Genomic DNA, 26,712 nt, shown 5'->3' on the forward strand with positions numbered 1-26,712 from the left:
GCAGTGTTACGTTTGTCCCAGCAGTCTCTGTCTTCCACTCTGTATGCTTTCCTTTCTTGTCTTTCTTTCTGTGAACTTTATTTCTTCTTTCTTTCTCTCCAACTCTTTGTGCTCTATATCTGTTGAAATATTTCATTATCTCATATAAAAAAAGATTAAGTCAGCACTTAGTGATGGACTTTAATGTAGTCCACAAGTCCTAGGCACTGTTTGTATTCGTATCCATCCATCATTGAGGCACCTGAATGTCAAGCATGATAACAAGTCAGTACATGAAGCCAGAATCATAGAGAACCATCTTTGACGAGTCCTGTGACAGGTGATAAGACCTCCACAGATTTATAGCACACCAGAACTTCACAGCAGAGCCGGATCCATGATTTGCTTTTACATAATGAAGGGATGTAGCATAATCCAGATTCTCAATGTCAATAGTAGTTTTATGTTCGACTACAGGGACATTTGTGTATGTAACTGATGTACGTTATACTAAAAGGTAAAAATATTTCCAGTGTGTGACTACACAATTTATTTTTATTTTTAAATAAACAGGTTTAAATCAGTAAGTACAGTGGCTTCTGTCAAGCACAAGTAAGGGTGAATATAGGCAAAGCAATAATGAAGAATACGGTAGTAAGAGGAATCACAGAGGACATGAATGTGCATGGTTAATCTTAACTCAAAGGCCCACCTTCATTTACTGGGGCTTTCAGAGTAAATTAGGCCTTTAATGAATGGAGCAGACCGGCCTAAATGTTGAATGTTAGTCCCATGAGAAAGCGTTTCGAGAAATAGATGCCATTCTGGCTTTTATCTTGTTGTTTCATTTTTCTAAGCAGAGTTTTCCCATGACTTGCTTCTTAAAATACATTTTGCCCAATTTCCGCTCCACTTTTGATTGTTTTCTTTCCTCTCTCTGTTGCTGTGGAGTTTGTCCTCTCAGGACCTAGATGCTGGCACAAGCAGGTTAAGCGGTTGGATAGAGGTCAGCTCTGTGCCACGCGCTGTGTAATACACCGATCAGACATAACATTATGACCACCTTCCTAACATTATGTAGGTCTCCCTTGTGCCTCCAAAACAGTTGTGACTCATCAGAGAATGGACATGGGCCTTCTGAGGGTGTCCTGTGGTGTCTGGCAACAGGATGTTATTAGTGGGGGTCTTTGGGTCCTATGGGTTGAGGGGAGGGTCCTCTGTGGATTATCCCACAGATACTTGATCAGTTTGGGATACAGTGAATGTGGAGGCCAGGTCAACACCTTGTGGTGTTCTTCATGAGTTCTTGAGTTGTTCCTAAAGCGTTTTTTTTGTCTGTGTCAGACTGCATTCTGCTGGGTCATTACTATAGTGTGGGGGTGTCTGGTCTAGGTGGGTGGTACATGTCTAAGTAACATCCACATGAATGAATGTCAAGTCCAAAAGTTTCCCAGCAGAATTGTTGTGAATTGTCACAACATGGTCAATGTTATTTGTCTCACGTGTCAGTTGTCATAATGTTATGCATGATCAGTTTAATTCTGTTCAGTAATGTAAAAAAACTCTCAGACTTTAATGGAAAGAGAATTGATTTTTTTTTTTTTCAAATATTATCCTGAGAAAGAGACATGTAGGGAGGATCTATCGATAGGTGATTATTGCTTCACAAGCTCTCAGCACCAGCAGTCTGCTGCTGCAGATAATCCACTATTTCTATAGTCATTGAAAACAGCTAACAGAGTGGCCAAATGGAGCTCTGCATTGGCTCCACGCTGCTGTCAAATCACACATACTCCGGCTCCAGCATTGCCACTCACTTGGTTTGTGTGCATTTGTAAGTGCAAACTAATTTCAAGTTGCTGACAGAGAAATTCATGATCAGCATTATTGGAAACTTCAGAACTTCTGTGTGAACCCCAACCTTCTCCTCACACTACCTCTAGGGTTGGAAATGTTACCTTTCAAATGTAATAGATTGGAAGTTAATAATTACCGTGTTAAATATCTAATATCCATTTTAATTAGGTCCTCAAAAAAATTGACTTTTTTTTACATGTGATTAATGAAAACTTTTCTAACAATTGTTTGGAAAACCTATATCCATGTAGCTATCCTAAAAACATAAAACTGGGAAGTCTAAGCCATGACATTGTCACCGTCTTATGTTTTGTTGATGTAACCTCAAGTAATGCACATTTGGAACACACTGTTTTTTAATTTCATTTGACTGACATTGTACATTTTGACGAATTAAGCTTTTTCACAGCTTGTAAATGAGCTTTCAGTTTACAGTAATCTTAGAGCCCTTTCCAGATTTTTGATGGACAGTACTGTTGATTTTCCAGCACCGAGAACTGTCTTGACTGATGGCGCCGTGCTTGGCTTGGAGGCCAACCAAAAACAATGGACAACAAAGCATAAAACGAGAATCAAATGAGAATCAAGTCAAACGAACAGCTCTCCCTGCTGATGAGCTATTGTATACGTGAGTTTTTCCCAATGACTTACTGAGTTACCACAGTCTGGAAATGTGCCAAAACAAGTCATCTCTGCACACTGAAAAAATATTTTAATAAATGCAAAATAAGAGTCATACTATATTCTGTGTTATCCCTTTCTCAATAACAGATGTATTTATTTTGTAATTTTTATTATATAACCCTGTTACCTGTAACTAGTTTCACCACCACACTGTCCAGACCTATGCCTTTTCCCTGAATCCTTGCTGCACTAATGCGGAACAGATAGATGAATCCTTAAAACAGTTCTTCCAGAAAATCCTGCAGTCCTGCATCACATAAGACAGCAGCAGGATTGGCCTCTGCATGTGTCGCTGTAGTACAAAAGAGGTACAGAATGTACCAAGATGTACTGTAGCCTGCCTCTGTCTGCTTCCACAGCACTTTCTTTCCTCTTATTCATTTTTAACTTGGACACTCGTCCTCCAGTCCCATCCTTTAAACTCATCAAATGTTTGATTTCACATGCTCACCGTACTCAGAAGGTCAGACAACCTTAGTCGTCACCCTTTTTACCAATAAATCAATAAAGTCACATATTCATTGATACTTCGATAGATTCCTCTCTGTCCTCTATCACAGGTACTGTAAAACATCAAACACTGTTGCAGCCAAAAGTGTAGACAAGACAGAATCAGAAATAACAGTAGACCAAGAAGGGAAATCAATAAGACCTGAAATACAGGAGACAAAGTCATGTAACAGAACTGAAAATAGGTGCGATGGACGGATGGTCTCTATGTCTGAGAGAGGGAATCAGATGCTTTCTTTGTGTTTGTATCATAAAATATCCTTTCAAAACTAGCAAGAGCTCTGTTTACAAAGCTTTGTGGGACTCAGTGAGATTTAAGCAAGCTCCTACAGAGCAAAAATGCTTTTATGTGATGATAATGGTAGAGAAAAGTATTGATTGATTTCAGCCTGTCTGTTTCCGTTTGTTAGCCACTGCATGTTACATAAAAATAAAAGATGTGCTGGTGAGGAAAAGATGTTTTTCATACTCATACTCACAATCTGAATACTTGGCTTCCATATTCAGCCCAGAGATGTTCTGCGCCAGTTGAGTAGAGCTGAAAATTACTTCTAAAATTCAGCAAAAATTATGACTCAGCCTTTTCCAACTATGGGCAGACAGCTGAAAATGAAAAAAAGAAAACGGAACAAAGAGCATTAGGAGGTCAGTTACACTGAGACGTCGCAGAGAAATGCTTCATATAAATGTGGGCAATATATCACGCTGCCAGGCAAAATTCAGGTTAAATGGACCCGTGAAAAACTGAACGAACAGATCTGACCTCTTGGCAAATCTGCAACTCTATATTATCATCCTCATATTCTTCCCATTTTTGTTCATTTCTTCCCTTTGTTATGTCATTTGTGTCATTTGAGGTGTCAAGTTAAGTGCTTGATGTGAGGACGGAGGGCAGAGGTGTCACGAAGAAGGGAGAATATAAAATTAGAAAATTGTAACTGGGTAGATAAAACGAGGAGCTCCAAGAGACAAGGACATTGTAATTTATACCACGGTCGGGTTTTAACACTTGATTCTGTCTGTCTGCAGGGTGTCCATTAATCCCTGATATAGGACACCTGCTAAGTACTGTGTTCACCATCGTAAATTAATGTGGCGGCTCAGTTTAAAGTGGGTAACCCTAGCAATTAGGATGAAGTCAAGACCTCCGCTCACAATTTATTGCAGCACACAAGCTAACATTTAATCCTCAGGTGCGTCATCCTCTGAAACCACAGGATGGTAACTGTAACACACAATCTTCAAGAAGTAGGCTACACTGCTCTGCTCACATCACTAGTCAATTTAACGTAATGTTTCTGGCTTATAGTTGACCCAAAGAGTTCTACAACATGAGTGGACTAGAAAAATAACATTTTAAATTTGAAATGAAATGAACTATGAGCTAGCGGTTACAACAATGCATGTCACGTTTACACAATGCTTGGCGTGCTAACAGGTAAACTGAGTTATGGCACGTGAAGAACTTTAGGATTTGATCGCAAAATGCATGAAAACAGGGAAAATATTATAAAAGAGCGTTATGATGTTTCCATTATCTGGAATTATGAAAGTGGAGACAATGCATGTCAGAGGCTACTGGCCCACAGATTTTTCATTACATCACATGTGCAATTTCGTGTAGCACTGATATACAGTAAATGTAGCAGACTGTGTGTCATTGGTTACTTTTGGGCTTGCTTGTTGAACTGAACACTTTTCAGCTTCATTACAAGGCATTGCTATGTAATTAGGTTTACTATTGTTGCTGTAAAAAATCTCATGATCCCATGCTGAGTCTGCTGGTCAGACAGAAGGCACAGAGCTGCGACTGGACCTCATCTGCTTCGTCTGCAGGGATATTTGAGCACAGACACACAGATGTACAATCTGACAGAAACATTAACAAGTACTCACAGGCAAAGCTTACTAAGGACAGACCATAATGACTGTAGGCAGGGACGATTCTAGGGTCATAGCTTGAACAGACCCCGCAGACACGTAGCATGCGACCCCTAACAATCGACTAGACACGCCTGTGACTGTAGGTGCAGTTGAGGCTTAGTGAAGTTGCCATGGATACAGGTGTTAACTATGTCCAAAAGCAACTTCTTTTTTTTCCACCAGTGATTGACATTTTTTCACACAGCAGCCTGCCCTCTACGCTGAACAAAACATAGATTATGATTCTTCTCATGGTGCATGGTGAGAAATGCAGCTTCCTGCTCCTTATTCAGTTACAATTATATAACTAAACACCAACACTTTCCATATATCCTCAGGGTTCTGTTAGTAAGTGAAGTATTTATGGAGTAGTAGTTATGGATAGTGTTTGAGTGTATAGAATAATAATGAGGGTAATAATGATAAAGGGTAACTCATCCAGTGGTAAAATGTTTGAAATGGCTACTTTCAATGATATCTAACATTTATTACGTTTATTATAACACATTTATTTACAACTAAATTTCTCTCTCTATATATACATGCATGCATATATATTGTATATTGTAAAGTTATTCCCCTGCGTCTGTGTGGCTGAGCAGGACAGTTTCCAATAGCTTAAACTGTGTTTGACACAACATGAATTAGAAGCATTTTCTGCCTCAACAAAACATGCATAATTCACTGAGGGAATGCGCTGAGGATTTAGAGTCTTCCCGGTTAGGGCCGGCTCAGCCTTTTTGTCTGGCTTATCAGCAGTGTTTGCAGGGCAATCGTGGGGATATAGTCATATCTACACACACACCCGTTACACACATCTGCACACAGTGACAAACAGGGGACACGAGGCTTTCCAAAGGCGTTCACACAAGGTGATCCTTCAGTACTGAGCAGAAGCTCCTAACGGGACAGATTTTTCTCTTGGGAACTTGACAGGCTACCTCTACTGGTGTGACAGCCTGAGGATTAGCATGTTTACCCCAGGATGTCAAACACACAGAGACAGACACTGACAGAGAGTGACAGGACAGAAATGTTGCCTAATGTCGAAATATCTCTTTCTCTACTCCAGGTACGTGGGTGACATTCGGAGGGCAGATAACAGACGAGGTATGAAATATTTTTCCTTTTTCTTACATGCATGTTGAATTTAAACGAACTCTGATGACATTTTATGACTGGGACTGTGACTGAACATGTGTACCTGTGTCCTAATGATGACACAGAAACACAACGGCTGACAAGTGTTTTGGTTATGATTGTAGAAGTACACCAGTATAAAAGGTCACAGTGATGTTAGGCCTAGGTATAACTATCAGTCAGGCTATAGATGAGCTAACTGAACTTACTTCTGTTAGTCTCAATTTCGTTACAGTTTCACTATAATGAAACTACTGTTACATTCTGTCTATCTTGTGTTTTCTGGTTACCTTTTCCTTTTTGAATTTATTATTTAGAGACGTTTAGTTTGAGCATACATTTACATAAGTTATTGTACATTGTATTATGCATAGAATATAAACTTTACTTTTCATTTTATTGTGTTTATTTGGTCAGGGACAGTGCATATCAGTCAACAGTGATTAAACATACATGTATGCTGTAAATGTGCCAGTGTTAGCAGCATTGCTAGTTTTCAGCTGCAGTCCCTGGGACAGATGTTAAAGTATGCGTGACTTTCTATTCAGAAAATATGTTAAGATAATATGGTACTATGAGATCTTTGAGATGTACTAGAGCTAGGCCTTTACGGGCTTTGGATGTAAGGAGGATTTTTAATTCCATTCTCAATTTTTCAAGGAGCCAGTGAAGATAAGCTAAAACCGATCCCTTTCCATCCAAGTTCTCGCTGCAGCGTTTTAAATCAATTGTTTCAAAGAGACAGACTTATAGTAATGCATATTGTAGATTCCATAATATTAGCTCATGGAACTGAACTAAATGATGAAGGAATCAACTGTTTTTATCGAGCCACAGCAAATCTTCAGATTCTAAGCCAAATGTCACGACAAGATCTTAAGTTGTGATTAAGACAATGAGTTGATCAGTTTACATTCAGAGAAAAGTCTATTTAGTCTAACAGCGAAGCAAATGAAGAGCTAACGCAAACACACTGTTAGAGGAAACTGTTAACATTTCAGACACTGTAACTTGTGTTATGTTCACACTCCAGCGACAAAAGCCACTAAATGGTCGAGTGTACCCAGCTTGCCACTCAACAGCAGGTGTCGGGGTCATATTGCAGCATTGTGTGGCCAGTTTCCACTGCAATTAGTTTTTCACTGGTAGGAGGGAAACAACATTGGACATGGCAGAAATGACCACTAACCACAAAAAAAATGTTGCTAAATTTACCCTTAATCAGATCATATATTTGGCAGGCCAACATACTGACCTTTGAAAATAGACAACAAAGTCAGGAAGCCTGCAGCCAAAAGAGGCTGGCAGCATTTTTGGAAGCGTAGCCATCCGTACACATTTTTGTGTTCCCCTGTTTAATTGCTTGCTAACAAACTTTGCAGTCTGATGTGAGCATGTGCACAAAACAAATTAGGACCTCATTTTCGGTATTTTCATTGCTCTATGGCAGGCATGTCAAACTCAGTTTGGCTCTGGGGCCGGATCCAGACTTTCTGTTCTCAGGTGGGCCGGATCAGTAAAAGAATGTCAACTCCAAATATTTAGCTTTGTTTTTCAGTACTATGCTTTATCATTCAGCCTACATTTGTAGCCTACCCTACATATTATAATCACGGATGACAAGGGATCTTTTCTTAGCACAACACATTTATTCAAAACCAATGGGAAAAAAATTATTTTTCATGTTTGGCCGTGAATGTGTTAACAACTGGTTTATTTTAACAGTTGAGTGAATGCAGTTTTACACCTGAACCAACTCACCACACTAAACAAACTCAAGTGGGAGCTATAAAAAAAATATTTTCGCCTTAATTGTCATACTGCTTTGAAATAAATGAAAAAAGAAATACAAAATAAAATAAAATAAATAAATAAATAAATAAGTTATAGCAGTGCATGGGCAATAGGATTAGACTACATCAGATCAAACTACTAGGCTGGGCCTATTGAAGCTGAGAATATACTGCACAATATTAATTGTCTTTAATATGACATACTTGTCTTTATGATGAGTGGCACCGAATATTAAACTCTTTTAACACTGCAACTTGCTGATTACATACCAAGCACACTGGTTTTGCATTCACTTCTGTGAATAAATACTTCTCGGTCCATTTCTCCTGGAAAACTCTGCACTTCGTGTCCACTCTTCTTTTTTTGACAGTGCCATTTTGGGAAGGGTGTGTTGACCGATAACTTGTTTAGTAGTGGTGAATGGTGAAGCAAGATTGCCGGTTTATTTTTACTTGGACACATCACGTTGCGAATGTTTATTTCCTGTGACTAACTCGTGTTAGTGCCGCATGCTTGTCGTGAGCGCTTTTACACATTTACTGCCCTCTAGCGGCCGGAGGGAGCATTTGGTTTGTATTTATTTTAAAAAATCACAACTTTTAATAGAAATTAGCTAGAGACTCGCTTCTTTTTTTGACATACTCAGAAATTTATGCCGGGCCGGATTAAATGACCCAACGGGCCGGGTCCGGCCCGCGGGCCGTATGTTTGACATGCCTGCTCTATGGGTTTCCACATAAATACCACAAACAACTGAAATTACAAGCTCGGAGGACTGGAGCAACTTTTGATGAATTCTGTGTTAGTGAAGCGTCATTTTATCGGAACACTGCACAAAACGTCTCGTGGAGAGGGACACCAGAGTAACGGAGGGACTGAATAGAGTGCTTCTGTCATCTGTCCATCCCTGTGTTTTAACCACATATTAACAGGAACAACAATTCACCTTGATCAGACCGTCAAAACGTTACACAAAATACTTTGTGTAACCGTGACACTTGAAATGTGTCCAAAGGCTGGATCTTGAACTATCCTAGAGTCTTGAATTTAAAAAAGTCGCAACCTTTACTTTATATGTGATGATTCACATTGTTTGGACTCAAAATCTTGCGTTCCATAGACTAGAAAAGGACACAGTGACACGTTAGGGCCCCTTTACATTTACGTTGATGGAGTCTGACGTGCTCTGATGTTGCTGCTGGGGTCCGGGCCTGCTCGCCACATAGGCACACGCCCGCATATATGAACACTCTTAAAGTGACACAGAGGAGAACAGAGCTCACCCCGGGGGACAGGGAAAGAGTAAGCTTATGTAACAGTATTATTTTTCTTACCTTGGGGATTACTGCCATCAACTCAGGCAGTACCCTGAAAGCTTAGCACCCTTTTCCCCCCATTATTCTGAATGTCCCCGGTTCAATGTCAGCAGTATCGCTCAGACACTTCAGGCTGTGACTTGAACAGCTGATATTCACATGGGAGAAGCTGCTGGGCTCACGCACAGTCTGTTTTATACACTGTATATTGTAAATAATGTTGAAACTGTCCGCAGAGACAAACGATGGTGAATTCTTGCCATTGAAAACAGGAGGAAAAAAAGAAGCTTGTTGCTGCACACAGAGTGTCTCAGCAGACACTAACATCACAGGCAGTGCTGTCGGGTTAAAAAGTCCTCTGCTGCCCTGTTCAATGTCATTGTTGTCAAATGTGCCCCAAATATACTGCATGTCCTCTGGAGAGTTCAGTGTCCCTGTCCTCATTAAGAAAAGCACAAACAACTCTGACAACACCACTACTAGTTAAAAGCAAACGTTGAGTCGGTTAATATTTGTGAGCAGCGGTTTTATCTATGTCCGTCAGAAAAATAAGTCTTTAGTTCATTAAACATTAATAAGGTGTATTATCAAACTGCTATAAAGAGTTTCACCGCATTCTCAGAAGGATTGCGTGTTCATATAAAAAGGATAACAGCAGATCCATAAATCACAACGTGTCTATGTCAACCCTGATGCAGCGAGTTTGGTTTAGAGGAGGCAGCACAGTCATGAAATCCTCTGTCAAGGTCGTGTGGGTAGCGTGTGGGAGGCTTCCGCGGCCTCGATTCAGAGGTTTGTGTGAGAGAGAATGTTTTCGTTTTTTGTTTCTTTCTTATGTTTCTTCCCCCGATAGATTTGTTGTTTTTTCTCCCAGCACAGACAAGCAAAGAGAAGAGCCTGAAGCGTAGCCACCCAGGTGTTTCTGCATCTTTACAGTGACTCAGTGTTTGTCTATAGGAGGGGAGGGTAGAGGTGCATGCGCCCATTTAGTTTGTTCTTGGTTTACAGCCAGATTGTTTGTTTCTGCAGTTTGTGCTTGTTTGTCGTACACCAAAATAAACCACGAGGGTGTCATTTAACGTCAGCTCCGATGAACTGGCTGGAAGTTGGACATAGCTGTGAGTTCGCAGAAATGCCTCATCAACAACACGGTCTTAGAGAGAGAGACACGAATAGGTGATATCAGGTTTAGAGAATGTTCACATACATCCTAATTTCACTCACTTACTCAAGATCACCACCAGTACCTGAACGCAGCGTCTTTCAGGACAGTCTTGGCATCTCTCTGCCTCCGTCCTCCTTGCCTCTTCGTTCACTTGATTTAGATTCTTGTCTGTGTTTGAATAAATATTGTCGCGAATATAAATGGTGATCCCTAATGCAGCCTGGCGGCTAATGTCTGTGTTTAACAGAAGTGTGAAATGATTTATATAATTAAAAAAAAATCTGAAGCAGCACACAGTTGCGCTAGTAGTCCTGACACAGTGTATGCTGTTTGTTTTCTATCACTACAACAGAGGAGAAGAGCTTGAAGTTAGCGTGACTCACAATTAACTGAGTCACAATGAACAGGAAATGAGCCGGGCTGAAATGAACCAGGTTACTTCTTTAATCTGACATCTTAACACTCTCTTTTTGTATATTTCTTACCTGAACATGGTTTATTTTATCTACTGTGGTGTTTCTGGAGCTCTTTTCATTTATTTCATCCATCCCGCAACATCTCACTGACTTTTTCCTTTATGTCTTTGCCTCTGCAAGAAAATCCCATGCCCCACCGCTCCTTCACTTTATTGAAAGTCACCCTCCAGTGCCCCCAACCGTCGTGACAGAGATTGTTTCCCGTCTGCACTCAGCAGAGACCAGTTACGGAAAGAACATGCTGTTCATTGTCTCTCTCTCACCCCTCTTTCCCAAATCTTTCTCTCCTTAAGTAACCCGCTCCTTTCTGTAACCCCTCCATTATCCAGCTCCATGTTTTTTATTCTGCTCTGCTTGCCTTAATGGCTGTCCAGGGCTCAGAGACTCAATGAGCCTTTTTGTAATGTGGACACGGTGTTCTCTCTGTCCTTAAGTTTCCCCCTTCACTGTCCATCCAGGTTCCTCCGAAAGCAGCCAATTTATATCTGATATGTAGTTTTCACTACTAGAACATCGTTAATTTAATTTCAAAGTAGACAGTGTACAAGATCAGTATTGATCAAGCATGACCAAGCACCAACCTCTGGACTTCAAATGAAACCAGTTCCAAAGAACTAGAAACTACAGTCCCTTGAGTGACAAGTCCCTTGAGGCTGGTTTGCGGCAGTAAATAACTTCTACAGTCTGGTACAATAATAAAAAAAAAAGTTTTGGCCTCTATTAACTAAACTAATTTTAGTTATTAATGCAGACCCGACACAGAGTCTCACTCCATAGGTGACATCTTGCGCACCTCCCGAGAAATGTAACAAAACACTGCAGCAGAACGCAGGATTGGTCCACTTGGTAAGAGCGTGCTTCTGCTTTATTATTTCCTGCTGCTTCTCCATCTCCATGATGTTCTAATTGGGGGCCTTTCTGTCTGGAGTTTGCACGTTCCTCCTCCCTGTGTCTGCATAACTATTCTCCATGTGTGTGAGTGTGAATGGTTGTTTGTCTCTGTGTTAGCCCTGTGATAGACTGGAGACCTGTCCAGAGTGTACCCCGCCTCTCACAGGTGTGACTCAGCCCCGTGTGATAGCTCCTCTCTGACTGGAATAACAGTCTAAATCAGCTTTTAATGTCCATTTTATTACCTTTTACTCTTTTTTTATTATGTATTCTGTCTTTTTTATACTAAGTTTTATTGCTTCTCTCTATTGAGGTGACATCGAAGCAAAATAATAAAATCAAAGTTTATTATCACTGGAACATCATCACACTCGGACTGTTGGCCGGTTTGTGTTGTGTGGCGGTGGGAAGGTTGAGGAAGGTTGAGATGGACTCTCAGATGGGAGATTATCTAATTCCTCCAGAAACAACACCCCCGCTGTCTGCCACCAGTGAAACAGCAACACGCACACACACACACACACACACACACACTCCCACATGCTGTGCACACAGAGGCAGACATTTCATCTCAACACAAACACCCTGTGCACAAACAAACAACACCACACAGTCTTCTTCTGTGTAATAAAAGTCACCACAGGGAAATTGGATCTTGGTCTGATGATTTATGATGCCTGCAAAAATATGGAGGAATATCCGCACATATGCCACACACACGCACACACTTAGACAAAGTATGAGGACTTATTAACTAAAGAGGAATGTGTTGACACTGTCGTTCATCATGGAGTCAAGTGATTTGTCATCGGAAATTACAATGCTATCCCAGTTGCTCAATAAAATCTATACATAAGCAGGCTTAGAATACAACCACTCAGGACTAATCCTCTATCAAAATGTCATTCAGCTGTATCAGAAATGTTTGTAGTAAGGGGTCCAAGGTGGAATGAAACGTTGGCCATCATAAGGGAGTGTGCAACATTGTTAAATTGTTGTTTTAAAGCATAGACTGTATAAAGATGAATGATGGAACTGCTCCTCAAGTGAAGCCAAAGCTAGTAGAGCTCCCCCTGGTGACTGACTGCAGTATAGGTCATAATCTCCACCCCCTCCATGTTAGTGGATGGGACTTGGATCAAACTAAAACATATAAGAATAAACAAGCAATTCTCACAAAATATATCATCAACGTTAGTTCCTCTTAGAACGATGCATCTCAGAGGTTTATTATCAGCTTTATTTTCAAGGCCTTTCCATAAATGTACACAATAAGTTTCTTGATTAAGGATGTAATGGCTGCATGCAATAAAAAATGACTTGCAGTTCAATTCTGCTTGTTGCTCTGGGGAAGGCAACAGCACTGACGCTTAAATAAAATATGAAGCTCCTCCACTTTGATGGTGTGTCACAGATTTTTCTACTTTGATAGTGGTTTTGCTAAAGCTTGGACACTGCAGCTGTGGAAACACATGAATATTTATGCCGGAGATATTTATATGCCAGAATACTACGGCTCTCTAATGACCAGCTCAGACAGAGAGTGCATAAAAAAAAAGAAAAATTTGCAGCTTTAATAAAACAGCAATGAAAAACAAATGTTTGCGCACCGAACTTTACACATCCTCTGTTTGTGTGTGTTTGTGTGTGTGTGTGACCTCTTGGCAGGTTGCAGAGCAGCTAATGACCATCGCCTATGAGAGTGGAGTCAACTTGTTCGACACGGCTGAGGTCTATGCAGGCGGCCGGTGAGTAGTAATTAATGGTTTGCTGGGATTAGGTGCAGATTTCTGGCAAGTGACTTTATCGTTTATATTTAGCCTAAAGGGTTTAAGACGAGCTGATTACAGCTCGTTTAGTGCACAGATATGGATTGTTAGGCAAGTTTTGATCATGCATAGCTTTAGAAGAAGTTGAAAAGTAACAAGACGTTTCACATCAGTTTTTTTAAATGACAATTTAAATGCTCTACATTTGAGACTAGATATGTTGGCTCTTCATGGGAGTGTTTGGGAAAAGTTAGACAAACAGTGTTATTTAAGAATTACCCCATTAGGAACAATAATGCTGAGTTTTCTCTACCTCTATGCAAATGTAGTGTATATCACAGTGGAGAAAAAACAATATAGAAAGTGCTCCAGTGTATCGTTACAGGCACTGTTTCAACAACTTTAAGAAGTCTCTTTAATTGCATATTCTAACTGCCCGTTCGTGAACCAACCGATTTGCACCAGGGCCTCTTGCAACAATGAATTGCAGGGCTGCTAATGTGGAGGAAATGCTTATGATTCAAACTGCAGTTTAATAATGCCGCCTCATTTATGTTGCCTTGCAGGGCTGAAGTCATTCTAGGAAACATTATTAAGAAGAAATGCTGGAGGTAATGGTGACATTAATGTGTGTGATTGCTTGTGTTGGACAATGAGAGTGTGAATTGTGTGTGTTTGGTATATATGAGAAATAGAAAGAGGTTTGTGTGTGTGTGTGTGTGTGTGTGTGTGTGTGTGTGTGTGTGTGTGTGTGTGTGTGTGTGTGCATGTGTGTTTCCATAGATGTTTCATGTCAGGGTGAAAAATGATGCCTGCCTTGTTTCGATTCTGTTTATGTTTGGCCTAATGAGACTAAATCTCTTACACGCACTCTGCATCACAACTCAGGAAAATGAAATAGTTACTTCAAATATTCTTGTTAGCTTGTGATTATTTCACAGTAAGCAGTGTACACAAACTGTTTGGCTTTCAAGTGGTAACATGGGCTGTTAGTGGCTGTTTTAAAGCTAGAAATTAATAAACCAACAAGCAGGTTACGTTATTTAAGAAAGACAAATCTGTGAAATAGACAAAGCCATTATGATTGTCAAATTTTGCCTCGGTCAATATATCCACCAAAAATGACAACAATGAATTTCCAACCTTGAGCTTCTAGGAAATTTTCACTTTCAAGGTTGTGAAAACCACAGTTAGGCAACATTCATACCCCAACCAGCCACAACATTAACACATCTCTTGTGACAATGTGCGACATGCAGCACAAGGTGTTGACCCGGCCTCCAAAGACCCAAAGACCCGCACTGACAACATCCTGTTACCAGACACCACATAAGATGACGGCGTAAAAATGGGCTAGCTTGTCCACAAAATGTTTGCAGCAGAAAGCTGATCCAGAGTCTTTCCTTTGGAGGTCATCTCAGCACCTTGGCGGTGAACGTGTCTAAAACAAAATGGCTCTGATTAATTGGAAGACAATACAATGACGAGCAGATTTCCAATAATGAAATCCAAATAATGTGTCACTGAACTCCTATTCCAGTAAGAATATGAAAAGAGTGACACAGACTGACAAAGACCAAAGACTCTGGACTTATTTGACATATTTTAAGTGAAATGATGATATTTAGCTATTCATTCATTGACTGTATCATCAAATGTAGATGTAATGTGAGCATACAAACCAAATTATTATTTTCTAAAGAATTTTCTTAAAACATCAAATGGAATCTGAAATGAAATGAAAGCAGCAGGAAGTGAGTGATGAAGCCGCAGCCTCTCTGTAACGTCGTCGTCCACTGTGTGACATGTCAGCATGAAGCAGCTCTTAATGTGGGAACATTTAGCTGCTGGTCTCCTCTCGCTGTGTCGGCTCGTTGCTCCGTCATTATGCAGCTTAGCGTCATGCACTGAGCTGACTACATTACACCAGTAGGCGTTTTGATGCTTGTACAGTTGAGACACACTGAACCTGACATTTGAGTCTCTGAGATTTATAAGTGGAGGAAAGAACAGGCGCTGCTGAGAAATGGAAATACACTCTCACATAGTTGATTTGTAACACGGGACTGAACTCTACGACCATTTGCTCATTTAATTAGCAACACCACAATCACTTAGTGAAAGTAATCTGTCGATTTATCCTGTTGTACAGCTGTGATAGAAATGTTGTTTTTCTCGGCCTCGTTGTGTGAATCTGAAAGAATGTGTTGAGAAGCAGAGTTTAGTGATTTGCTGAGCTGTGGGCTCCAGTGGCTTTTAGATAGCAACAGTCGCATAGCAGCAGTGTGCTCGCGACTCACTGCTGATGTTACCACTTGAATGTGAAGCGTTTTGTGTACACAGCTCCCCACATCAACTAGTTCCATTTGAAGGCAGCATCACAATCACATTCTCAAGACTTACGGGTACTTGTGTACAGAATAATGTTTTTATGTGTTTTTTTTTCTTTGTTTTGTTTTTGTGTTTTCTGTGTTTTTTCTACTCACTGTGGCATGTCTTCCTTCTGCATCTTTCTTAGGCGATCCAGCTTGGTGATTACTACTAAACTCTACTGGGGAGGAAAGTACGTAGGAAACTCTACAAAATCTAATTTCAGTGAAAACTATCATGTCCTAAAAAGAAGATACAACTATTTTTAGTCTTTCTCATGATGCATTATGTGTGTCCTCCAGGATTAATATGTGCATTTCTCTTCCTCATATAACTTTTGCAAAGATTATTTTTAACATTTTAAATCCTGCACCGCTTAAATAAGATCAGATAATCCTTTAATTTACACTACTTGGTATCAGTTGTGGTCTTTATGTTTGCATTCAGTTTTTATATTATCACCACCAGCTGTCTGCGCAGAATCATTTAAAATTAGTGGTACGCCATTAATTGCTTCTTGAGTTTTTGACATTTTAGGGGATCGTGATGACAATTGAATGCAAAAAAGTCATCACTCACACAGTAATTAAAATAATATTTCCTCCAACAAAGCAAAAATCAGTTTACAGGCAGTAGAATGAAATAGATTTGATCCTGCTACATTTGGAACTCAGACTGAACTAAGATTATAATTTAGCCTCTCAAGGACATAATAAAGCTTTTCCATCTGTGCTTTTGTGTCCATTTTCTCTTTCCCCTTCAAATCAAGGGAAAAAAACAATTCCTCTGTCTGGGATGAAGAAATGTGTTATATGGCGTACACACACACACACACACACACACACACACACACACACACACACACACACACACACACAACATAGACCGTCCAACTGGCTCTGGTGATAAGGAGGAAGTTATTCTCAAGTTCCTCAACATTTCTTCCTTCCTGTCAGGAAAAGTCTGTCCTCCGTCTCTCTTCCGCAGTTTGAATTCATAATGATGCTGAACAGTTTGGAGTGCACTGACCCATTTACATAAAACAGCTTGAAAAGTACATTGGGATCTTGTGTATGTTTTTTTCTCACCCAGCCATTCGTCATAAGTGACTAAAATATTACTTTGATTCTGCTTAGACAGCCCAGACATTTCAGTAAACATTAAAGTCACCTTCAGAGGCACTTCTGCCATTGAACTTCAAGGCTACAGCCGTGTTTGTGAGATTTCACTTTTAAGACCCAAAATTTATTGCATATACGCTTCTGTTAACAGCCGGTTTGTTGCTTGTTTTGGTCTATCCTTTCAGAGCAGAGACGGAGAGAGGACTTTCAAGGAAACACATTATTGAAGGTGAGAAAAGCAAAACACACAAACGTGTACAACTTTAGATTTCCAATCTGTGCTTGAAATGGTTAAAGCAGTGAGTTTATTACCAGGACCAGGATTTCCTTTAACTATGCAGGCTATATTTCCACCTTTCTCAATGTCAATCACTGCATCTCCCCGTGTCTCTCAGGACTGAAAGGCTCTCTGCAGAGGATGCAGCTGGAATATGTAGATGTAGTCTTTGCCAACCGCCCAGACAGCAACACTCCCATGGAAGGTGAGTCAGCTTATCAATCTTCAACTGTGTCTACAAATATCAAATCAAGCACTGCTGAGAGTTTGTCCCGAGGTGACTGACTTTCACATGCTGAATGTGTTGTTATGTTTAGAGACAATTTCACAAGGTCATCATGACAGGACTGAGGTGAAGCTCCTCTGAAAGGAGGGTTAGGAGCCTCTCATTTGTCGTTGGGCTGTTTACAGTATATTTTTTGTTACTTTCATCCTGTGAGCTCTAATGCTCTGTAAGGACATCAATTTCTGAAAGTTTCCAGGTTCATGAAAGGAGTCACTGGACAGTTAGCGCCGACCGTAGAGACCTTAGTTTGTAACTGCGGCTGTGTCTTGAACTGCAATTTCTCTCAAGTTTGGCTTTTGTTGCTCGATGCTGGGCTCAGACTAGAGGAGTTTTGGGCCAGTTCATACATGAATTTACCCATCGCTACAATTGGAGGAGAAATCCGGTCCAGATATCGTGTGGTACCGTGGCTGGGCCCAAATTGTCTGTGAGGGGTTTACAGGTCTAATTGTATATCTCTTGAGCTGCTTACATACTCACCAGGGGGCCTCGGTGATTATCTGTCATGTTTGATATTTAAATTCTGGATAGTAACATTAGTAGCTAACATAATTTTGAAGAAGCTGTAAACATATTAGCCTTCAAGGCTAACACTACTGTTGACAGATTTTAAAATCTCACCTTCATTTCTCTTTGGAGAATAAACAGCTTGTATTGACAGTCTCCTTAAATATCTTCTCATTTATGCTCTTCCTTCTGCTTCCTCTTCTTCTTCTTTTTTTTTTTTTTTTACAATGCTACAGCAAGCACTTTTTCTTGTTCTAGTTGTGCATTACCACAACCTACAACATTTTATAGATTAACAGAAGCTGATGCATCCGAGTCTCTGTTTTGTTTATATCAGTTTCAACTATGAGCTACATCTTTATTTATCCTCTGTCCACATACCCTGTTAAGATGCTATAAATATAAAGTGCATGTGACAGAAATATCAATAACAAAATGAGACCATGCATTAACATTTAATAGGGCTCTCACTGAAATACTTGGAAATTCAGAATTTGGGACTGTGGTTAACAAATGTAAACGTGTATGTAGACAATTGAAACATAAGAGATGATTCAGTCACTTTATCACATTAGACAACATTAGGTCACTTCTTCACGGTACCTAATAAAGCAGTTACACCCTGATTTGACCTGAGAATGTTTCCTTGATCTTTGTTGAAAACTACATGCTCCTAAACCTCACTGAGGGCCTCAGGGACACAATATAAAATGTGTGTGGAAGTGACCATATTTGGTTCCTTGCCCCATAAAGAGTTAAACAGCACCGGTAGAAGCTTTTAGGGATTGACATTGTGTTGCGATCAAGCAGAGGGTTCAGTGGCGAGTTGGCTATCTTGTACTCCCAAGACAAATTTAAAGTTAGAAAACTTTTTTCATATCAGTGGGTTTGTGGTGTCTTTGGCAGCGAAGACATTTCTTGGTGAAGTTAGTGCTGTTTTTATGTTCCTGTTATACTAAACTAGACATCTGAGTCCAGTTTTACTCCAGTAAAATGTGTCCTACAGCACAGCTAAGGTCAGGCAGGCAATCCTATATAACACATTAGCAAGAAGTTGCTTATTGGCATGCATGTTTATAGTGCATTGGTTCCTCATTAGTCATTATAAATGAATTCTATACTATTGATTGTGGCAAATATAGCCAATTAACAGTTGGCTTTCCCTCAGTACCTTATTAGTTACTGTTCTCAGCTAGTCAATAATGATGTCAGTAAGGACACTGTACTTGAATTAAGCTCTGGCTAATATTACACTGGAAGATTTGGAACTGTGACATTTAAACACTGAAGGACATCAGTAGATCAGATTTGCCTTTATTGTAAAGTACATTCACATATACTGTACAAGCAGTTTGTCGTGGTATTTTGGTGAATAACAATCACTGACAAATAGTCAGTAATTGACTGTATACATAGATGGGTATGCCCAGGATCATCCATAGGATTTCTAAAGAGCGGTTTTGAAGCTCGTTGTGGGCTCCGGCTGCCACCATCATTGCCTAAGTAACTCCCAGTCAATTAAATAGTAGCCGTAGAGGTCAAGCGGAGGACGACCGGTGACCTACCTTTTAACAGAGATTGACTCACGTTTTTTAGTCAGCCTCAAGTGGCCATTAGAGGAACTTCGGTTTTTGGTGATATCACTTTTTAGCCCAGGAGGGTGCTGCTTTGGTAAAATAAAAAAAAAGACTACTGATCAAGAAGCAAAGTATGGACATTTTCAACAATAAAAGTATCCATAAGATATGTATGATATATTTTAATTTATATATGTATGTTTAAGCATATTTTTGTGAATACCATGTGAATGTATTGCGCTTGGAAACGTTTTCATTAGTTTTCAGGAGGCGTTCTAAACCTTGCTGATGAGACTAGAGGCAGACAGGAACAAACTGTACTTGCAGCAAAAGGTTTTGTCCTGATTTCATCATTTTTTGCAATGTTGTAGGATCTGATCTTGCACACACACATACACGTTGCTTCTTATTTCTTTCCACTGACTTGCAATTTCAGCTCACATCTCCCCACCATGATTAGTTCCTATGTAATTGTTTCCACAGTTGTCCTCCCTGTCTCAAACTTGTTTTTCTCTATCTCTTGTTAAACTGGCTGGAGCTTGCAGCAGGTTGCATTTAAATTTGAGCGCAGCATGCTGCTGAAAACAGAGCGAGGATGTTAGGAGGGCAGGGTGAAGGATGGAGAGAAAGACAAGGAGCTACAAGAGGAAAGAAATTGAATTGTTTACTTGTCTTAATACTGTGTTATTTCCCTTGACAGGATGCTGTTGAGTAAGGCGTCTGTGTTTCAGGCTGTTAATTACCCCCTGCCAAAGTGAAGGGAAAACCAAAACCTGCCATCTCCAGTCTTTTAGAGTCGTCCTGACTGTATATGCTGTTTTTTTTTTTGTTTGTTTGTTTGTGTTTTTGTTTGGTGCGTGTGCTTATCTACTTATTAACTGTTCTGCATCTATTTTTATAATTCTACATAGTTTCTGCCTTTCTGCTGTCAGTGTTTCCTTCAACTTTTTTCTCCTACATAATCTGCTGTATATCCAAGAAGCAGTTGTACAGAGTGAAGTACAAGAATCCTGCCACAGTGAATGATTGCGCTGTAATTGGAGTGAGTGCAGGGCGATGATGAATAACCTTAATGACAGTCCTAATCTGAGTTTTTGTTGGCCCTGACTGCCAGTGGCTCGCGCAGTCAGCAGTGTTGGAGCTAATTGCATCATTAAAAATGCAGCAGCTTGAATGTGATCAGAGGGGCTTTAGCGTGTGAGCTTGTTAGTTTGTCCCCGGAGTCGTTAGGGATGGGTGATGAGCTGTCAGCAGGTAAGAGATACTTGAGGAGGCGTGTGGCCTCTGCTGAGTTTTGTTTATCAGTTCATCTAAGCCTGGAATAGATTGAAGAAGTCTTTCAAGGATCTCAGATTTTGCCTTCTGGTTTTATTAGTCACTTTTAGTTTTCCTGATTTTTTTTTTGACTATTTCAGAGTTGGCAAGCTGGCACATAAACGGCTGCTTTCTCATCGTTCATCTGTTTCCTTTTGTCTTTCTTTGGAAGTCTGTTTTCTTTCATATCTCATTTTGCCACATAAAGCTTTGCTGTTATTGATTAAGAACATGTTGCTGATCTCTCGAGGAGCCTAATATAATCTTGGAATTCAACAGCAGTTCTCTGATGATTTTCAGTTGTGTTATGTTTTGGGGTTTCTGGAGGGGAATATCTGAGCCAAGACTTCCGTAATTGTTTACAGTCCAGCTAGCAAAGTAAGTAAGCAGTTTAAAACCAGAAGACTTCGTTTAAGGCGCTTATTTGACAAACAGAGAATTGCTTGCCACTGGGGAATGAAAAGGTCTTCCACCTATTTTAATCCCCACAGGGACTGTTTGTTGGCAAGCTACCAAAGCCTGATAGTTAATACGAGTCAGACTATAAACAGACAGTAGAAAGCTTCCTAAACTAAACTTTTGCCTAGATTTGGGCATAATTATATATGTTAATTCAGATAAAGTCAGTGCATAATGGTTGGTACCTTCATCTTCTGTGTTAAGAGGTAAACAAAAAAAGGTACACCGATCAGACCTAACGTTCTAACTACGTGGGTGGTACATGTCTGAGTAACATTCACATGAAGGTGCAAAGGTTTCCCAGCAAAAACAATGAATTGTCACAAGATGTTATTTACTTCTCCTGTGTTTTAATGTTGTAGCAGATCAGTTTATATCTCTTACTTTGAAGAGTGACCGATTGATTGATTGATTGATTGATTGATTGATTGATTGATTGATTCTTTATCTGATGACGTCCTCTAGTGACACACATTAATTCAGATTGGGTATCATGCTAGTATTTTATCTCTTATTGTCCCTTTGGTGTACATCAATCAATACATTGCACGTGTTAATCCAGCTGACTGGTAAGGATGTGCATTTCTCTGCAGAGATTGTTCGGGCCATGACTTACGTGATAAACCAAGGCATGGCGATGTACTGGGGGACGTCACGGTGGACAGCCATGGAGATCATGGTAAGCCTCAGAGAGGTTTTAATGAAATTAAATAAGAAGTAACAATCACTGAAATGAAGCTGAATGTATAGTTTCATTGTTCTGTTAACCTAGTGATACGCTGACATAGTTTTTTTTTCCATGGTAGAAAATGTAGAACTTGACCAAGCTAAGCAAAATTCTCTAAAGAGTGAAATTAATGTTTTAACTACCACACAGCTGGCAGCCAAGCGAGCACCTGTTATTGAGCTATAGTATGCAGTTTTAAACAAAGCACCGTTGGTCAGATGGTGGAATGAAATACAGTTTGTGGGAGATGTTTCAAGCCATTTAATCAGATTTTATTTCATATCCGATGACAAGAATAGCTGGTGATAGATGTTGTGCCTACCAGAAACTAAAGCCTTTTCTTTGTTCTAGTACTGAGGATCCATCCACAAGGCTTAGACACATAGCTCATTTATATTTACAGTTAAGACAAAGAGGTGAAATTGGCCTGTCAGAAAAAATCTACCTCCTGTTTCAACTCTCGCCACATTAATTAATATACACACAAGGCAGAGAGCTATGAAGTTTACACCCATCCTCTCCTGTTTCTTGCTCTTTATCCCCCTCCCTCTAAGCACAGCACAATGTGTTGACATCCTCTCTCTGTGATCACGGTGAAAGGGAGCAGATATCTTTGGAGAACACAAGCCCAGATGAAAGCTGTGTAATTTAGATAGCATCAATAATGAAGGGGGGTAAACGCTGTCCCTGAGTGTACGTGACAAGGCAGAAGTACAGTACACACACACGCGTGCATATGGAGGCTGGAGGCGCATGTTTCGGGTTGCGGCGCAGAAGTAGAACGGGTAATTTGTTGAGTGATGGCACCGACATTATACTAGCGTTACACTGAATGGATCCCCCCTCCTACTGTGCTCTCGTACTGACATTTGTTCCACAGCAGGAAACCTACAAAATAAAAGGGTGTTTAAGAAGTTGCAGTGTGCGTGTGTGTGCGTGTTTCTGTGTTTCCTCTGGCTTTCTTGAAGGCCACATGGAAAGAATAGATAAGAGGCATATACTGTATATGGAAAATAGAATACGATGCCTCGGATAAGGAATATTGATCTAGTGAATTTCTGAATTACTGCATTAAAATGTGTGCCACGTTCCAGCAACCTGATTAACAACCCCCTTCTCTCATTTCCTCCTGGAGCTTATCCTATCGTACATGTCATCATCCTTTTTATTCTTCCTTTGTGTGTTTTTTTCTCACCAAAAGGGAAACTTTTTTTTATTATTAGGGCAATATTAACGGATACCGAGGAGGAAAATAAGTAAGCGGGTAAAATATGGCGCTGTAACTAACCATCAGTTGTTTTCTCTTTTTTTGTCTCCAGGAGGCGTATTCAGTGGCAAGGCAGTTTAATCTGATCCCTCCAGTGTGTGAGCAGGCAGAGTATCATCTCTTCCAGAGGGAGAAAGTAGAGGTGCAACTTCCTGAGCTTTACCATAAGATAGGCAAGTGTTCTCTGTGTTTGTGTCTACAGCATATTCACTGCAGCAGATTAATCCATCACAGTTGTGCCTACCGATTAAAAATAACTTCTCCATCCACTCATCCAAGACGTTTGTCCTAACTGTGCTTTAAAAATAATCTCAAATCTCCGTTGCTCATTTCCCACCAATTTTTTAGTTCATTGTCTTATCACTCTTCCTGGTGCTGCTCCTGCACATCTTCTCACACCTCTCCCTCCGATCTTAACCTCCCTGTGGTGACAGGAGTCGGGGCAATGACATGGTCACCACTGGCCTGCGGCATCATCACAGGGAAATATGAAAATGGCATTCCTGAATCCTCCAGGGCGTCCATGAAGGTAAGTCTGAGGGTTAACCTCAGCCCTGCTCCCAAAATAAACAACATAAATCGGGGTAAAGAGAGTAAACTAAGAAATTTAGGTGCAAAATAGATGCAATTTGGCCACTGTTTAGTTTAGCTGTTTAGTCCTGGGTCTCAGTATTCTGTCCACTTCTCTGACTAAAACAGTGGACGAATTAGCGGTTGATAGCAGTTATTTCCATTGCAGTGTCAATGAAAATAATAGTCAATGTAATTTTCGCACTTTATGTCAAATTCATGTCAAGGCAGTCGACCCGATTCGGCTCGACGCGGCCTGGATGTGAACAGGAATGCCGCGTTGACCCGAGCTTTTCGCTCTGACGTTGATATATCTGCCTGTTACATTCTGATTTTGTCACTCACGGCCTGACAGACTGTGTCAATGTATCTCTGTTGAAGCTTCAGCTCAAAAACAAGTTTTGTTCTACTGCTATAAAGACTGATCTCCGAAGGGCAGAAATTGTTGTTCATTTTTTCAATCAAACTTTTTTCAGAACATAAATTTCAATCAAATGTGTTGTTACACTATCATTAATGGAAGCACAGAGGTAAATTAGCGCATAGGGAAGTTGCACCGATCGGGGAACACATGTGCATCAGAGAACTTCTGCAGGTGGCAGGACCCAGAGCTGTATCAGAAATCAGAGGTGTAAAGAGTGAAAAGAAATGGAAATAGACTCGTCCCCTGTGGTGCCCCCACATTACTGACAACGGTATCTGACAGGGAGCCCCCCAGACGCACAAACTGGGGCCTGTCAGTAATCAGCAATCCAGGAGGGAGGAGGGTCCAATCAGGCCCGTGGGGTCAATTTTGCACAGTGTGAAAATTACATAGACATTAAATTAGTAATAGCTGACACTTTTATTGAAAATTTATAGTTTTTCACTAGGATCAAACTATTTTATTAACAGGAGGTTTATGCGTCAATTTGACGCTGTAGCACTGATGACAGCCCAGCCTTACACAGACTCCAACGCTGTAGCTGACATGCACCTCCCCAGAAATGTAACTACACGTCGCAGCAACACAGAGTGCAAGAGCTGTGTTTGGTCTGTTTGATACAGTGCATTTACATGCAGAGCTTAATCGAGCTACTCTCAAAATTCGACTTTCTGACTACAGTCCTTGTCCCAGTTTACATGCAGCGGAGAAAATCTAATAACTGACAGGAACATGTCCTCCTACTTCACACTAGGTGGCAATATGTGTCTTTTCAGCGGGTTAACATCACGTTTATACGGCTTGCTTTCCAGTTGACCTATTACTCATACAATAAACAAGAGTTGTTTATGTGGCAGACCGGCATTTAAACAACAACCATAGGGATATTAGTGCATTTTTTTTTATCTCGTACGTAATGTTCACGCTACTTCTGGTGCGGGTAAGATCCGCGCTATCCCTCAGACAGTTCTTCTACCTCCATTTACCTTCTTCTTCTTCTGCGACTGACTTTCTTGGAAGTCTTTGTTCCGGGGTCACACACAAGCGCAGTGGTTGTGGAGCATGCGCACACGCATTATCCGATTGAAAACTGCGATTACCATATACATGCCAGAGAAAAACGAATTCCAATTGCATTATCTGGTTGTCTCGGTCGGATAATGAGAACTCTGATTTTAATCGGAGTAATGTGTTTACATGCACTTAAGTTCTCCTGTTATAGCCTGATGAAAGCAGTAATTCATTTCTTTCACATGCATGTAAACGCACCTATAGTTAGTGTTTCCGGCTGCCTCCATTGAATGTTTTGGATAAATAAAGATAGAACACAATGGAAAAAAATTCACTGAGGAGGTTGGAAGGGACAAATATTTGTATGACTCATCTTCGACGAAATTTCAGCGAAAGTTTCATTCACCATTGTTGAAAGAGAAGCAGGATGTAGAGTGATTGTTTTTAGCTATGAAACAGCATGTGTTGAAGGAATAAATCAGTACAGGTTGTCTCTTTTGAAATAAATCATTAAATGAACATATGTCTGTATCTTTCGCACTAAATCTGCATTAGTCTTTCCACTCAGTATTTTTAAATTATACAACCTGCCTGGAGACCTGTTCTCTTCTCCTCTTTTTATTCCCAAATCACATATTTCCAGTCGTGCTTTTCCCACTTTGATCTGTCTCTTCCTCTCCCCTCCTAGTCCTATCAGTGGTTGAAGGAGAAAATAGTGAGTGAGGATGGAAGAAAGCAGCAGGCCAAGCTGAAAGAGCTCAACCACATTGCAGAGAAGCTGGGGTGCACCCTGCCTCAGCTGGCCGTGGGTAAGACTTTCCTGTCCCATAAACAAATAGTATGGAAGCAGCCACACCTGCTCAGGGCTGGTTGCGTGGAGTCTTTTTAATGTAATGTAATTAGATATCACCCTTTTTATATTATCTGTGTTTACTTTGCATTTGAACCGAAGATTTAATTTTCTCATATGAACACACAGGTCAGGCCATTTTGTCAGGACTACTTTCAAAGCAGTACCGTCCGGTTTAGATAACAAATACTTTGACTCTACTTGGGATATGTTGTTATGAGCGTCCAGGAAAAGCAAGCTGAGGACAATGCTAGAAGCTCAGTTATATTTGTGGTCTTTTATGAGGCGACCATAAACTCTTGCTTCATACTGTCTACAGCGTGGTGTCTAAGAAATGAAGGAGTGAGCTCAGTCCTCCTGGGAACATCCAACCCTGAACAGCTCACTGAAAACCTTGGGGCCATACAGGTAAGAACACACACTGTTTTTATCTCATCTACATCCTCCT

The 26,712-nt window shown here is 40.4% G+C and overlaps 1 protein-coding gene across 3 annotated transcripts in view; it reads left to right on the plus strand.

Annotated features, from left to right (window-relative positions):
• The window catches only part of kcnab1a (potassium voltage-gated channel subfamily A regulatory beta subunit 1a), a 114,575-nt gene that overhangs the window by 84,214 nt on the left and 3,649 nt on the right, over positions 1-26,712 (plus strand). For all 3 annotated transcript variants that reach the window (XM_047595011.1, XM_047595010.1, XM_047595012.1), the window contains exons 3-13: positions 6,026-6,063; positions 13,404-13,483; positions 14,071-14,115; positions 16,023-16,067; positions 17,181-17,224; positions 17,391-17,477; positions 22,009-22,094; positions 23,462-23,582; positions 23,844-23,938; positions 26,103-26,223; positions 26,584-26,672. In XM_047595011.1, the coding sequence (XP_047450967.1) occupies positions 6,026-6,063; positions 13,404-13,483; positions 14,071-14,115; positions 16,023-16,067; positions 17,181-17,224; positions 17,391-17,477; positions 22,009-22,094; positions 23,462-23,582; positions 23,844-23,938; positions 26,103-26,223; positions 26,584-26,672 (851 nt within the window). The remainder of the gene's footprint in view (positions 1-6,025; positions 6,064-13,403; positions 13,484-14,070; positions 14,116-16,022; positions 16,068-17,180; positions 17,225-17,390; positions 17,478-22,008; positions 22,095-23,461; positions 23,583-23,843; positions 23,939-26,102; positions 26,224-26,583; positions 26,673-26,712) is intronic.

This window comes from Mugil cephalus, chromosome 9, assembly GCF_022458985.1.
Source record: "Mugil cephalus isolate CIBA_MC_2020 chromosome 9, CIBA_Mcephalus_1.1, whole genome shotgun sequence".
Taxonomy (NCBI): Eukaryota; Metazoa; Chordata; class Actinopteri; order Mugiliformes; family Mugilidae; genus Mugil; species Mugil cephalus.